The 12,678-nt window shown below is 44.2% G+C and overlaps 1 protein-coding gene across 3 annotated transcripts in view; it reads left to right on the top strand.

Moving 5' to 3' along the window:
• The window catches only part of fam221a (family with sequence similarity 221 member A), a 106,205-nt gene that overhangs the window by 84,926 nt on the left and 8,601 nt on the right, over positions 1–12,678 (top strand). For 2 of the 3 annotated variants that reach the window (XM_068050895.1, XM_068050875.1), the window contains exon 5: positions 9,370–9,480. The exons of the other annotated variant lie outside the window; for it this stretch is intronic. In XM_068050895.1, the coding sequence (XP_067906996.1) occupies positions 9,370–9,480 (111 nt within the window). The remainder of the gene's footprint in view (positions 1–9,369; positions 9,481–12,678) is intronic. 3 annotated transcript variants of the gene reach the window in all.

Here is a 12,678-nt window from a genome sequence, read left to right as displayed (position 1 = left end):
GTAGTTCCAGTGTACAGGCTGTTGAGAGTAGTGAGGTAGGGGATAAGGTTACAGGGACGCAAGAGGGCACTGGCAAGCAAGAACTTGGTTTAAAGTGTGTCTACTGCAACGCCAGGAGCATCCGGAATAAGGTGGGTGAGCTTGCAGCATGGGTTGGTACCTGGGATCCTGATGTTGTGGCCATTTCAGAGACATGGGTAGAGCAGGGGCAGGAATGGATGTTGCAGGTTCCGGGATTTAGATGTTTCAGAAAGAACAGAGAAGAGGGTAAAAGAGGGGGGGGTGTGGCATTGTTAATCAAGGAAAGTATTACAGCGGCAGAAAGGACGTTTGAGGACTCGTCTACTGAGGTAGTATGGGCCGAGGTTAGAAACAGGAGAGGAGAGGTCACCCTGTTGGGAGTTTTCTATAGACCTCCGAATAGTTCCAGAGATGTAGAGGAAAGGATAGCGAAGATGATTCTCGACAGGAGCGAGAGTAACAGGGTAGTGGTTATGGGGGACTTAAACTTTCCAAATATTGACTGGAAATACGATAGTTCGAGTACTTTAGATGGGTCTGTTTTTGTCCAGTGTGTGCAGGAGGGTTTTCTGACACAGTGTGTGGACAGGCCAACCAGGGGCGATGCCACATTGGATTTGGTACTGGGTAATGAACCCGGCCAGGTGTTCGATTTAGATGTAGGTGAGCACTTTGGCGATAGTGATCACAATTCGGTTAGGTTTACCTTAGCGATGGGCAGGGACAGGTATATACCGCAGGGCAAGAATTATAGCTGGGGGAAAGGAAATTATGACGCGATTAGGCAAGATTTAGGATGTGTAGGATGGGGAAGGAAACTGCAGGGGATGGGCACAAACGAAATGTGGAGCTTATTCAAGGAGCAGCTAATGCGTGTCCTTGATAAGTATGTACCTGTCAGGCAGGGAGGAAGTTGTCGAGCGAGGGAGCCGTGGTTTACTCAAGAAGTTGAAGCGCTTGTCAAGAGGAAGAGGGCGGCTTATGTTAGGATGAGACGTGAAGGCTCAGTTAGGGCGCTTGAGAGTTACAAGCTAGCCAGGAAGGATCTAAAGGGAGGGCTAAGAAGAGCAAGGAGAGGACACGAGAAGTCATTGGCGGATAGGATCAAAGAAAACCCTAAGGCTTTCTATAGGTATATCAGGAATAAACGAATGATAAGAGTTAGAACAGGGCCAATCAAGGATAGTAGTGGGAAGTTGTGTGCGGAATCAGAGGAGATAGGGGAAGCGTTAAATGAATATTTTTCGTCAGTATTTACAGTAGAAAAAGAAAATGTTGCCGAGGAGATTACTGAGATACAGCCTACTAGGCTAGATGGGATTGAGATTCACAAGGAGGAGGTGTTAGCAATTTTGGAAAGAGTGAAAATAGATAAGTCCCCTGGGCCAGATGGGATTTATCCTAGGATTCTCTGGGAAGCCAGGGAGGAGATTGCAGAGCCGTTGTTGTTGATCTTTAAGTCGTCATTGTCGACAGGAGTAGTGCCGGAGGACTGGAGGATAGCAAATGTTGTCCCCTTGTTCAAGAAGGGGAGTAGAGACAGCCCTGGTAATTATAGACCTGTGAGCCTTACTTCGGTTGTGGGTAAAATGTTGGAAAAGGTTATAAGAGACAGGATTTATAATCATATTGAAAAGAATAAGTTCATTTGCGATAGTCAGCACGGTTTTGTGAAAGGCAGGTCGTGCCTCACAAACCTTATTGAGTTTTTCGAGAAGGTGACCAAACAGGTGGATGAGGGTAAAGCCGTGGATGTGGTGTATATGGATTTCAGTAAGGCGTTTGATAAGGTTCCCCACGGTAGGCTATTGCAGAAAATACGGAAGTATGGGGTTGAAGGTGATTTAGAGCTTTGGATCAGAAATTGGCTAGCTGAAAGAAGACAGAGGGTGGTGGTTGATGGCAAATGTTCATCCTGGAGTTTAGTTACTAGTGGTGTACCGCAAGGTTCTGTTTTGGGGCCACTGCTGTTTGTCATTTTTATAAACGACCTGGATGAGGGTGTAGAAGGGTGGGTTAGTAAATTTGCGGATGACACGAAGGTCGGTGGAGTTGTGGATAGTGTCGAAGGGTGTTGTAGGGTACAGAGGGACATAGATAGGCTGCAGAGCTGGGCTGAGAGATGGCAAATGGAGTTTAATGCGGAGAAGTGTGAGGTGATTCACTTTGGAAGGAGTAACAGCAATGCAGAGTACTGGGCTAATGGGAAGATTCTTGGTAGTGTAGATGAGCAGAGAGATCTTGGTATCCAGGTACATAAATCCCTGAAAGTTGCTACCCAGGTTAATAGGGCTGTTAAGAAGGCATATGGTGTGTTAGCCTTTATTAGTAGGGGGATCGAGTTTCGGAGCCACGGGGTCATGATGCAGCTGTACAAAACTCTGGTGAGGCCGCACCTGGAGTATTGCGTGCAGTTCTGGTCACCGCATTATAGGAAGGATGTCGAAGCTTTGGAAAGGGTGCAGAGGAGATTTACTAGGATGTTGCATGGTATGGAAGGAAGGTCTTACGAGGAAAGGCTGAGGGACTTGGGGTTGTTTTCGTTAGAGAGAAGGAGGAGGAGAGGTGACTTAATAGAGACATACAAGATAATCAGAGGGTTAGATAGGGTGGATAGTGAGAGTCTTTTTCCTCGGATGAGGATGGCAAACACGAGGGGACATAGCTTTAAGTTGAGGGGTGAAAGATATAGGACAGATGTCAGAGGTAGTTTCTTTACGCAGAGAGTAGTAGGGGCGTGGAACGCCCTGCCTGCAACAGTAGTAGACTCGCCAACTTTAAGGGCATTTAAGTGGTCATTGGATAGACATATGGATGTAAATGGAATAGTGTAGGTCAGATGATCGGCGCAACATCGAGGGCCGAAGGGCCTGTACTGCGCTGTAATATTCTAAAAAAAAAAAATTGCACAGTGTTCAATACCATTTGCAACTCCTCAGGTACTGAGGCAGTCTGTGCAAGCATGCAGGAAGACCTTGACAACATTCAGGCTGCTGTGTGGTGCAAATGCTACTTGTCACTTAACTGGCAGGCAATGACCATCTCCAACAAGAGAGAATCTAACCATTTACCCTGGACATTCAATGCCATTACCATTGCTGAATCCCCCCACCATCAACATCCTGGGGGTTACCATTGACCAGTCACTTAACTGGAACAGCTATATAAATACTATGGCTACAAGAGCAGGTTAGAGGCTGGTAATTCTGCAGCGAGTAACTCCCCATCTTGACTCCCCAAAGTCTGTCCACTATCTACAAGGCACAAGTCAGGACTGTGATGGAAAACTCTCCACTTATCTGGATGGGTGCACTCCAACAAAACTCAAGAAGCTTGACACCCTCCAAGACAAAGCAGCCCACTGGATCAGCACCCCATCCACCACCTTAAACATTCACACCCTCCCCCACCAACGCACAGTAGCAGCAGTGTGTACCATCTACAAGATGCACTGCAGCAACTCGCCAGGCTTCCTTCGACAGTATCTTTGAAATTCGCAAACTCTATCACCTAAAAAGACAAAGAGAAAAGACGCATGGGAACACAGCCACCTTCAAGTTCCCCTCCAAGCTACATACCCTCCTAACTTGGAACTATATTGTTGTTGCTTCTCTGTCGCTGGGTCAAAAACCTGGAACTCCCTCCTTAACAGCACTGTGCTTGTACCTGCAAAACATGGACTGCAGTGGTTCAAGAAGGCACCTTACCGCTACCATCTTAAGGGCAATTAGGGCTGGGTAACAAATGCTGGCCTTGCCAGCGATGCTCACGTCCCGTGAATGAATAAAAAAGTTGTGCTTAATTAACCTGCTGGTGTTTCTGAAAGGCATTATTGATAGGATATCCCATTGCTATCAAATAACAAGGGGCATATCCACAGACAGGAACAAAATTATAATTGTAATGCAACTATTGTGGATCATTGCAGTTTCAATTCCTAGTCGTATGAAAATTTTCATTGCATTGATTTTTATAAAACAGAACAAGAGAAATGTTTGCTGGTAATATGCTTACAGCCAACATTTAATGTATCCCATTGCTTCACAAATTATTGAAGATTATCACTGGGTTATGTTTTAATGTACATTTCAGAATGCATTGTGCCAGACATTTGTTTTTGACTTTTAAGATTCACTAAGAATAACCAGCAGTACAATTTGTTTCTAATGGGCCATATTCAAATTTATGGGGGGCTAAATTGGGCTCTTTAGCTTTCATGTTTTAGGTGCTACATGGTCTCCTAACCCTCAGAAATGGTGTTTGAGATGCATGCACACACTTCAGATGGAAAGTGGGTTGGTTGGTATCTTGGTTAAAGGGGTTTGCCAGCATGCGCAACAGCATGCAGAGCAGGCAGATTATGGCGTCAATTAGTGCGCAATGCTGATTTGATACCAGTGCTGCCATTTTCAAACATCACACTCCAGCCTACATTTATCTTAACCTTGCACAGCTAAAAACGATGTTACCGGGATGAAGGAAACCCACTACCACCAGCGCTATTTAAAGCAATTACAAACTACTTATAGATTAGTTACTGGGTTGTTTCTTCTGACTGCTGGTGCAATTGTGTATCTTTTTGGCTTAAAGTTTCAGGGAGTGGTCTGGCTGGTGCTGAAGTACCTTTTTTTTCATTTAAAAACTTATGCTGAAACGTTGCTTCCAGACATGGGTAGCCTGGTAGGTCTTCCTCCTGGAATTGAGCGTGGCTGAGATAATGAAGCGAGGATATGCAGAGCAGAACAAGCTGCTCGAAGGAGGAGGAATAGGACAAGGGCTGTCAGCAGGAGGTCATATCTGTAGAGGGCCTTCATGGAACAATTCTCTTACCTCACCTTTTGCGACAACCAATGCTTGAGATATTTTCACTTCCCTAAAGTGGTCATGACTGAAATCTGCCAACTACTGCAGCCACAACTGTGACCTCAAAGCAGGGCAAGGACTGTATTGCCTGTGGCTGTCTACTGAATATGGCTGCTAACTTTTATGTGTCTGGCTCCTTCCATGCTGCTGTTGGTGATATAAGCAACATCTCGCAGTTTACAGCGCACTGCTGCATAAGAGAGATCACTGAGGCATGACATACACAGAGGAATAGTTTCATCCCATTCCCTCTTGTCAGAGACAAGCAGATGGAGTGAGCATGAATGTTTGCAGATTGCAAGCTTCCCCATGGTGCAGAGTGCCATTCACTGCATGCACATTGCCTTGTAGCAACTCTTGTGAACTCTGCCATTTTCCTGAACCAAACAAGATTCCACTCACTCAATGTGCCACTGGTGTGTGACCACAGGCAGCACATCGTGCAGGTGAATGCCTGTTATCTTGGCAGTAGTCACGATTCCTTCATTCTGTGGGAGTTATCTGTGCAACCTATATTTGAATCATCACAGCAAGTCAAAGACTAGATACTGGACAAGAAGGACTATCCACTCATGACGCTGATCTGGAACCCACACACAGGTGCACAGCAGACAAATATGCTACCACAAGGAATATTATAGAACATATCAAAGAGACTTAGTAGTTGGCAGGAAAAAAGACAGAGGCGCAAGGGGAGAGCCAACTGTGCAACAGCCCCGACAAACAAATTTCTCTGCAGCACCTGTGGAAGAGCCTGTCACTCTAGAATTGGCCTTTATAGCCACTCCAGGCGCTGCTTCACAAACCAATGACCACCTCCAGGCACGTATCCATTGTCTCTCGAGATAAGGAGGCCCAAAAGAAAGAAAGAAATCATCAGCATCCTCAAGCAACAGTTCAGCTGCTGGACCACTCTGGAGGAGCCCTGCAGTACTCACCTGAGTGGATATCAAGATTTATGGTAGTAATCTGTCGTTATGAGTTAATATGCTTGCCACCACCTATCAGGTGAGAAGCTGAGGAGCAGAAGCACATGGAAGAAGAGGAGGAGCAAGAGCAACAGGAAAAAGAGGGAGGCTACAATATATAGAGCACCTTGCAGCCTGATGAAATAATTACTGGACAATACCAGTAACCTCAGCCAAACCTCCCTATTCACCATCAGTCCCACCCACCTTGTCTTTTCCCTTTCACTGACCATCACATTGTCCTTTTTCTGGCAAGACAAAAATAAAAACCAACAGAAAATACACATTCCAATCTAAATTTATAAATTCAATTGTTAAGTAGTGGAAACAAAAATAAACGAATCGTTCTTGTGCATTCCCTTAGTGCACGTCTTGTGTGTGCCTTTGCCTATCTTAATGCTTCTATGAGGTACTTCCCCAGTGACTGCAACATGGATGCTGAAGGGCTGCTGACCTTCAATTGAAGAGACTGCAGGTGGTCTTGGAGTGCTACTTTGAGCAGCTATGGACCTCGAAGGCCAGGCTTCAGACTGCACCATTTCGACGTGGGCTGTAACAGTTTGTGCTGTCTGGCTCACCGACAGCAACAAGGGCACTGGCGGAGTGGTAGGGGTGGGTTGATCCATTATAGTGACCATGCTATCATCCTGAGAGATGACAGCATGTTCATACTCCATGGATCCAGTGCCACTCTCCTGGGTCGGTGCCTCAGCACTCCTACTTATGTTGGAGAATAGATTGATGGACTGCTTTGACATCCTGGAAGCCCTTTTGAACAGTGGTATCCAGAACCATGATGACAGCAGTCTGAGCTTCCAGTGCAGCACTCAGACCTTTAATGGAAGCTGTTTGTGCTGCAATGCAAGCTGTGACATTGGTCATCAGATGCTGCATTATGGTGGGTTCCAAAGGTGGGCTGATGGAGGTGGCCTCCTGATCCATGTCTGAAAGAATGGGTTCTAAGCTCTGCGCAATGCCCTGTGCAAAATCTTAATATTGAGTGCAGGCTTTCCAGTGTAACAAGCATTTGGTTGTGTACATCCCTCAGTCTTCTTCTGTAGTCTGGCCCATTGAAGTCCTCATCTGATTTCCCTGCAGCAGAACTAGTTTGTTCTCCAGTGAACTGGCCTCCTGTGCTATCCTTTTCCCTCCTACCCTGCCGACTGCACACTTGTGCCCGAGCCCTTAGCACATGCAAATCCCTTCTCTCTCCAAGCCTCTAAAATACGCAGTGCCAGTATTTGAGCTGGTGGTTTGCGTCTGTAAGATCTTCGCTTTCTTCTTACATAGAAACAGAAAATTTACAGCAAAGAAGGAGGCCATTTGGCCCATTATGTCCGTACTGGCTGAAAAAGAGCTATCTAACCTAATTCCACTTTCCAGGTGTTGGTCCATGGCCCTGTAGGTTACGGCACTTCAAGTATTTTTTAAATGTGATGAGGGTTTCTGCCTACAGTACCCTTTCAGGCAGTGAGTTCCAGACCCCTGCAACCCTCTGGGTAAAAAGATTTCTCCTCAACTCCCCTCTAATCCTTCTGCCAGTGATTTAAAATCCATGCCCCCTGGTTACTGACTTCTATGCTAAGGGAAATATGTCCTTCCTATCCACTGTATCTAGGCCTCTCATAATTTTATACACTTCAATAAATTCCCCCCTCAGCCTCCTCTGTTCCAGAGAAAACAGCTCCACCCTATCCAATCTTTCCTCACAGCTAAAATTCTCCATTCCTGGCAACATCCTTGTAAATCTCCTCTGTACCCATCTAATTCGAATACATTCTTCCTGTAATGCAGTGACCCGACTAATGTTTAATATAGTTCTAGTTCAACCTCCCTGCTCTTGTACGCTATGCTGGCGAATAAAGGAAAGTGTTCCATATTCCTTTTTTAGTTGAAGCCACTTTATTTATCTGCCCTGCTATCCTCAGGAATCTGTGGATATGTTTTCCAAGATCCCTCTGTTCCTTTACACTTCTCAGTCCCCTACCATTTCTTGTGCATTCCTTTGCTTGGTTTGACCTCTCTGAATGTATTACCTTGCACTTCTCCGGATTGAATTCCAATTGCTACTTTTATGCCAACTTGACCAGTCCATTGATATCTTTCTTCCTCACTACCAAACATAAACTTCTTCCTACACTGCATCCAGCTTCTAGCAGCAACACTCCTTTCTGGAGGCCTCCTGCCCCCTGCAGGATATCTTTCTTGCTTTCCATCTCTTCTACCAAGGCCTCCAGGGCCAATCCCACCACTTATTGCAGTCATAATGCCCCTCCTCTTTAAGAAGTGCAGGCTGCCTTTAAGTAATGGTATCTACCCACGATATCAGGCACCTTGCTGATGCATGCAGCCAGCACCACCCGCCCTGTTCATTGGCTGCATGCAGCAGTCAAGTCAAATGTCAGGTAGCATAAATTTACTGTTCTGCCTGCAACACAAGAAATGGGTGTGGGCTAATTGCGCATTGCGACCCCAGCACCCGTTTTCAGGTCCGGTGCAATTTATCCCCCTCAGATGTCTACGATAACAACAACGACTTATATTTATATAGCACCTTTAATGTAATAAAACATCCCAAGGCACTTCACAGGAGAATTATGAAACAAAGTATGACACCGAGCCACAAAAGGAGATGTTAGATCAGATGACCAAAAGCTTGGACAAAGAGATAGGTTTTAAGGAGTACCTTAAAGGAGGAAAGCGAGGTGGAGAGGCAAAGATGTGTCGGGAGGATATTCTGGCCTAGACAACTGAAGGCACGACCACCAGTGGTGGAGCAATTAAAATCAGTGATGCACAAGAGGCCAGAATTAGAGCAGTGCAGGGGTTGTAGGACTGGAGGTGATGACAGAGATAGGGAGGGGTGAGGCCATGGAGGGATGTGAAAACAAGAATGAGAATTTTAAAATCAAGATGTTGCATGACCGAGAGCCAATATAGTTCAGTGAGAACAAGGGTGATAGGGGAGCAGGACTTGGTGCAAGTTAAGATCAGGCAGCAGAGTTTTGGAAGACCTCAAGTTTACGGAGCGTAAAATGTGGAAGACTAGCCAGGAGTGCATTGGAATAGTCAAGTCTAGAGGTAAGGAAGGCATGAATGAGGGTTTCAGCAGCAGATGAGGCAAGACTGAGGCGTAGTCAGGCGATGCTAACGGAGGTGAAAATAGGCAGTTTTAGTGATGGCACAACTATGCGGTTGGAAGCTCAACTCGGGGTCAAATGTGCCACGAAAACTTTGAACAGACTGGCTTAATCTCAGATTTTTGCAAGGGAGAGGGATGGAGTCAGTAGCTAGGGAACGGAGTTTGGAGTGGGGACTGAAAACAATGGTTTCAGCCTTCCCAATATTTAATTGGAGGAAATTTCTGTGCATCCAGTGCTGGATGTTGGATAAGCTTTCTGATAATTTAGCAACAGTGAGTCAAGAGAAGTGGTGATGAGGTAGAGCTGAGTGTCATCAGCATACATGTGAAAACCATTGAAGTCTTTACCATGAAGTATTTTATTCATTCTTTCAGGGGCACCAAGCAATGAAATTCTTGATGCACCTTCTACTTCAATGGACCATCCTTTTCTTAGAGCTTATGGATCCCAAATGGATGCAATAAATGCTGGACAGTCACCAGATGGTAAAAAAAATAAAAGGCATAATTGCACCATTTCAAATTATTTTAATGATTGCAAATTGTGTATTTTTTGTGGTTACATTAAATTACCTTTTTATACACTAAAGATATCACATGCATTAGTGAACAGAATTAATCTAAATGTAACTTGTGTTACGATCAGATGAGGAGGGGTTGAAAGGCTCCCCTCTAGTCCCTCTCCTTGTTTGGCCACACAAGGTTTATTTCTTTTAAATTGTCGATGTGCTTACCAATTCAGTGAGTGTTTAACCCTTTATGTGCTATTATCATAAAAGAACCAATTGGACATGTTTTCTTGAGTTTAAACAAAAAAGAGGTTAGTTTATTTACTGGAGATCAAAACCCGATCTAAGTAAAAGTAATAAACTACAGTCCAACTTTCACACTCACACACACACAAATACACACACACGAGAATCACACACACACACAAAAAGGTTACAGAGTGAAGAAGGATAGATTGGTTGGATTAGAGTCCAGAGCAAATATAACAATATACAGTCTGTGGAGTCTGGTAATTCATTGGACTTCAGGATGAATTTGTGGTCCTGCAGTTCCTGGCTGGTAAAGGTGGCTACCTGGTTCAGGTTTTTCTTGAATATAATGATGCAAACAGCTTTCTCCCCAGAGTCTCTGCCTGCAGCAATGATAGGCTTGGATATTTTGCAGTCTGCAGACAGGGTTCGAAACTTACAGTGTTGCCTGGAGAGAGAGAGAGAGAGTGAGAGAGACAGAAAGACTCACTTGGAACCCACACTGGTTAAAACTCAGAAGCTTGTCTAATTTAGGCAAAAGAAACTCCAAGTTTTCACACAGATGGACAGACTGTCACATGATTGTCCCAGTGTATTCTCTTTCACACTTTAATGAGATCCAAGTCTAAGAATTCCAATCTCTCTCAGGTCTCATTGTTCCATTGTTTACTCTTTGAGGTTCATCTCCACTAGTGTTAATGTTCCAAGATGGCTTTGAATGTCCAGCTAATGAAGGCAATACTAGGTAGCCCATTCAAATTGCTCTGGATGAGGGCTATTCAGATAAGTGTCTCCACCTTGATACCTTGGAATGTGAGGTTTTTCAATGCAAATTGCGGTGGCCATCATAGCTGCTTTCTTTTTTAAAGTTGAATTTAGGTTTCCAGCTTTCTTTTAAAAGTTTAACTTAGGTTTCCAACAAATGAATTAAAAATCATCATTCAGCATAGCATGTCCATGACACTTGTACCTTTGCATACATCATCTTGATATTGTTGTAATGAACGTTTCAATAAATGAATAAATACTGCTTACTATATAGCCTGTATCATTTTATTTCTCTTCCATACGAAAAAGGATTGTAGCTCGCTTAAATTATGAATTCTTACTGGTTTGTGCAAAATAAGATGAAAAACCTGTGTAAAGTGGAGCTCAAGCAGCTCGAAGTTCTCTATTCCAGAATAGAAAAAAAATGGTACATTCATTATGTTTTCAGATAGATAAAATTAGATGTTGATATCATTATTGAATTTCAAGAGTTTAACTCATGGAAGATTAGCCAGGAAGAGAGGATAGAAGAGTAGAAGTAAGTTGGGGGAGAAGGTGTGAAGAGAGGACAATAGCTGGTGAGGGAGTAGGGAGAAAGGATGAGGGGGAGGCAAGAAGAGGTGGTGTAGGGAGAGAGAAGAGAAAGATTTATGGAGCGAGGGAAGGCAAGAGGAAGAGGTGAGGAGTGGCATGGGATCTTTTACATCGACCTCTAATAGCACAACACTCCTTCAGTAATGGGCTTAAGTGTCACCCTTGCACATGTGCTCAAATTCATAATGAGTTTTGAACTCACAACTTTTGATCAAGAGGCAAGAGTGGTTTCAGGCCTCTGTGGAATAACAAGGAAGCAGTGCTGAAAATAGCAATATTTCCTCTCGGAAGATTTTCACTTAATATTTAAAATAACCCTCCTTTACTCTTACTTAAGTGAACAGAAATAAAAAAAATCCATAAACTATAGAAGTTTAACAACTTGCATTTATGTAGCACAGTTAACATAGCAAAACATTCCAAGGCATTTAACAAGGGCATTAACAATAAAAAAAAAAAATTGACTTTGAGCAACAAGCTAGATTTTAAAGGAGATGAGGTCAAGAGCCAGAAAGGTTTAAGGAGGGAATTTCAGAGTTTAGGGCCAAGGCAGTTGAAAGCATAGCCGCCAAAGGTGGATTGATTAAAATCATGGATATGCAAGAAGTCAGAACTAGAGGAGTGCAGAGATCTTGAAGGCTTGTAGGGCTGGAGGAGGTTAAAGAGATAGGGAAGGGTAAGACCATAGAGAGATTTGAAAACGAGGATGAGGATGTTAAAATTGAAATGTTGTTGGACTGGGAGCCAATGTAGGTCAACAAGCTACAGGGCTGATGGGTGAACAAGACCTGGCTAATCTTTCATGAGTTAAACTCTTACAATTCAATGATGGGTGCGAGTTAAGATACGAGCAGCTGATTTTTGGATGAGCACAAGTTTATGTAGGGTGGAAGATGGGAGGCCAGCCCAACAAAGGCATGGATGATGGTTTCAGCAACATATGAGCTGAGGCATGGTCAGAACCAGCTGATATTATGGAAGTGAAAGTAGGTAGCCTTGGTGATGGAGTGCATATGTGATTGGAAGCACATCTCAGGATCAAACACAACACCAAGGTAGCAAATGGTCTGCCTCAGCTTCAGACCATTGCCAGGGGGTTGGAAATGGTGGTCAAAGAATGGAGTTTGTGACTGGGATCAAAGACCATGGCTTCAGCTTTCCTGATAAGGAGCTGGAGGAAATTTCTGCTCATTCAATATTGGGTGTTGGACAAGCAGCGTGACAAATCAGAGACAGTGGAGGATTCAAGAGAAGTGGTGGTGAGATAGGGCTGGGTGTAGTCAGTGTACATATGGAACATGATGTATTTTTGGATGTTATTATCAAGGAATAGCGTAAATGGGAAATAGAAAGGGGTCAAGGATAGATCCTTGAGAGACTCCAGAGCGAATGGTGTGGGAGGAGAAACCATTTCAGGTGATTCTCTGGCTATAATTCAGTAGATTGGAATCAGGCAACGGCAGGTCCACCTAGCTGGACGACGGAGAGAGGTGTTAGAGGAGAATGGTGTGGTCAGCTGTGTCGAAGGCTGCAGTTAGGTTGAGAAGGATGAGGAGGGATAATT

The sequence above is a fragment of the Heterodontus francisci genome, chromosome 2 (genome assembly GCF_036365525.1).
Source record: "Heterodontus francisci isolate sHetFra1 chromosome 2, sHetFra1.hap1, whole genome shotgun sequence".
In the NCBI taxonomy this organism is placed as follows: Eukaryota; Metazoa; Chordata; class Chondrichthyes; order Heterodontiformes; family Heterodontidae; genus Heterodontus; species Heterodontus francisci.
The sequence above is the reverse complement of the archived record's forward strand: the minus strand, read 5'-3'. Positions and strand labels throughout refer to the sequence as shown.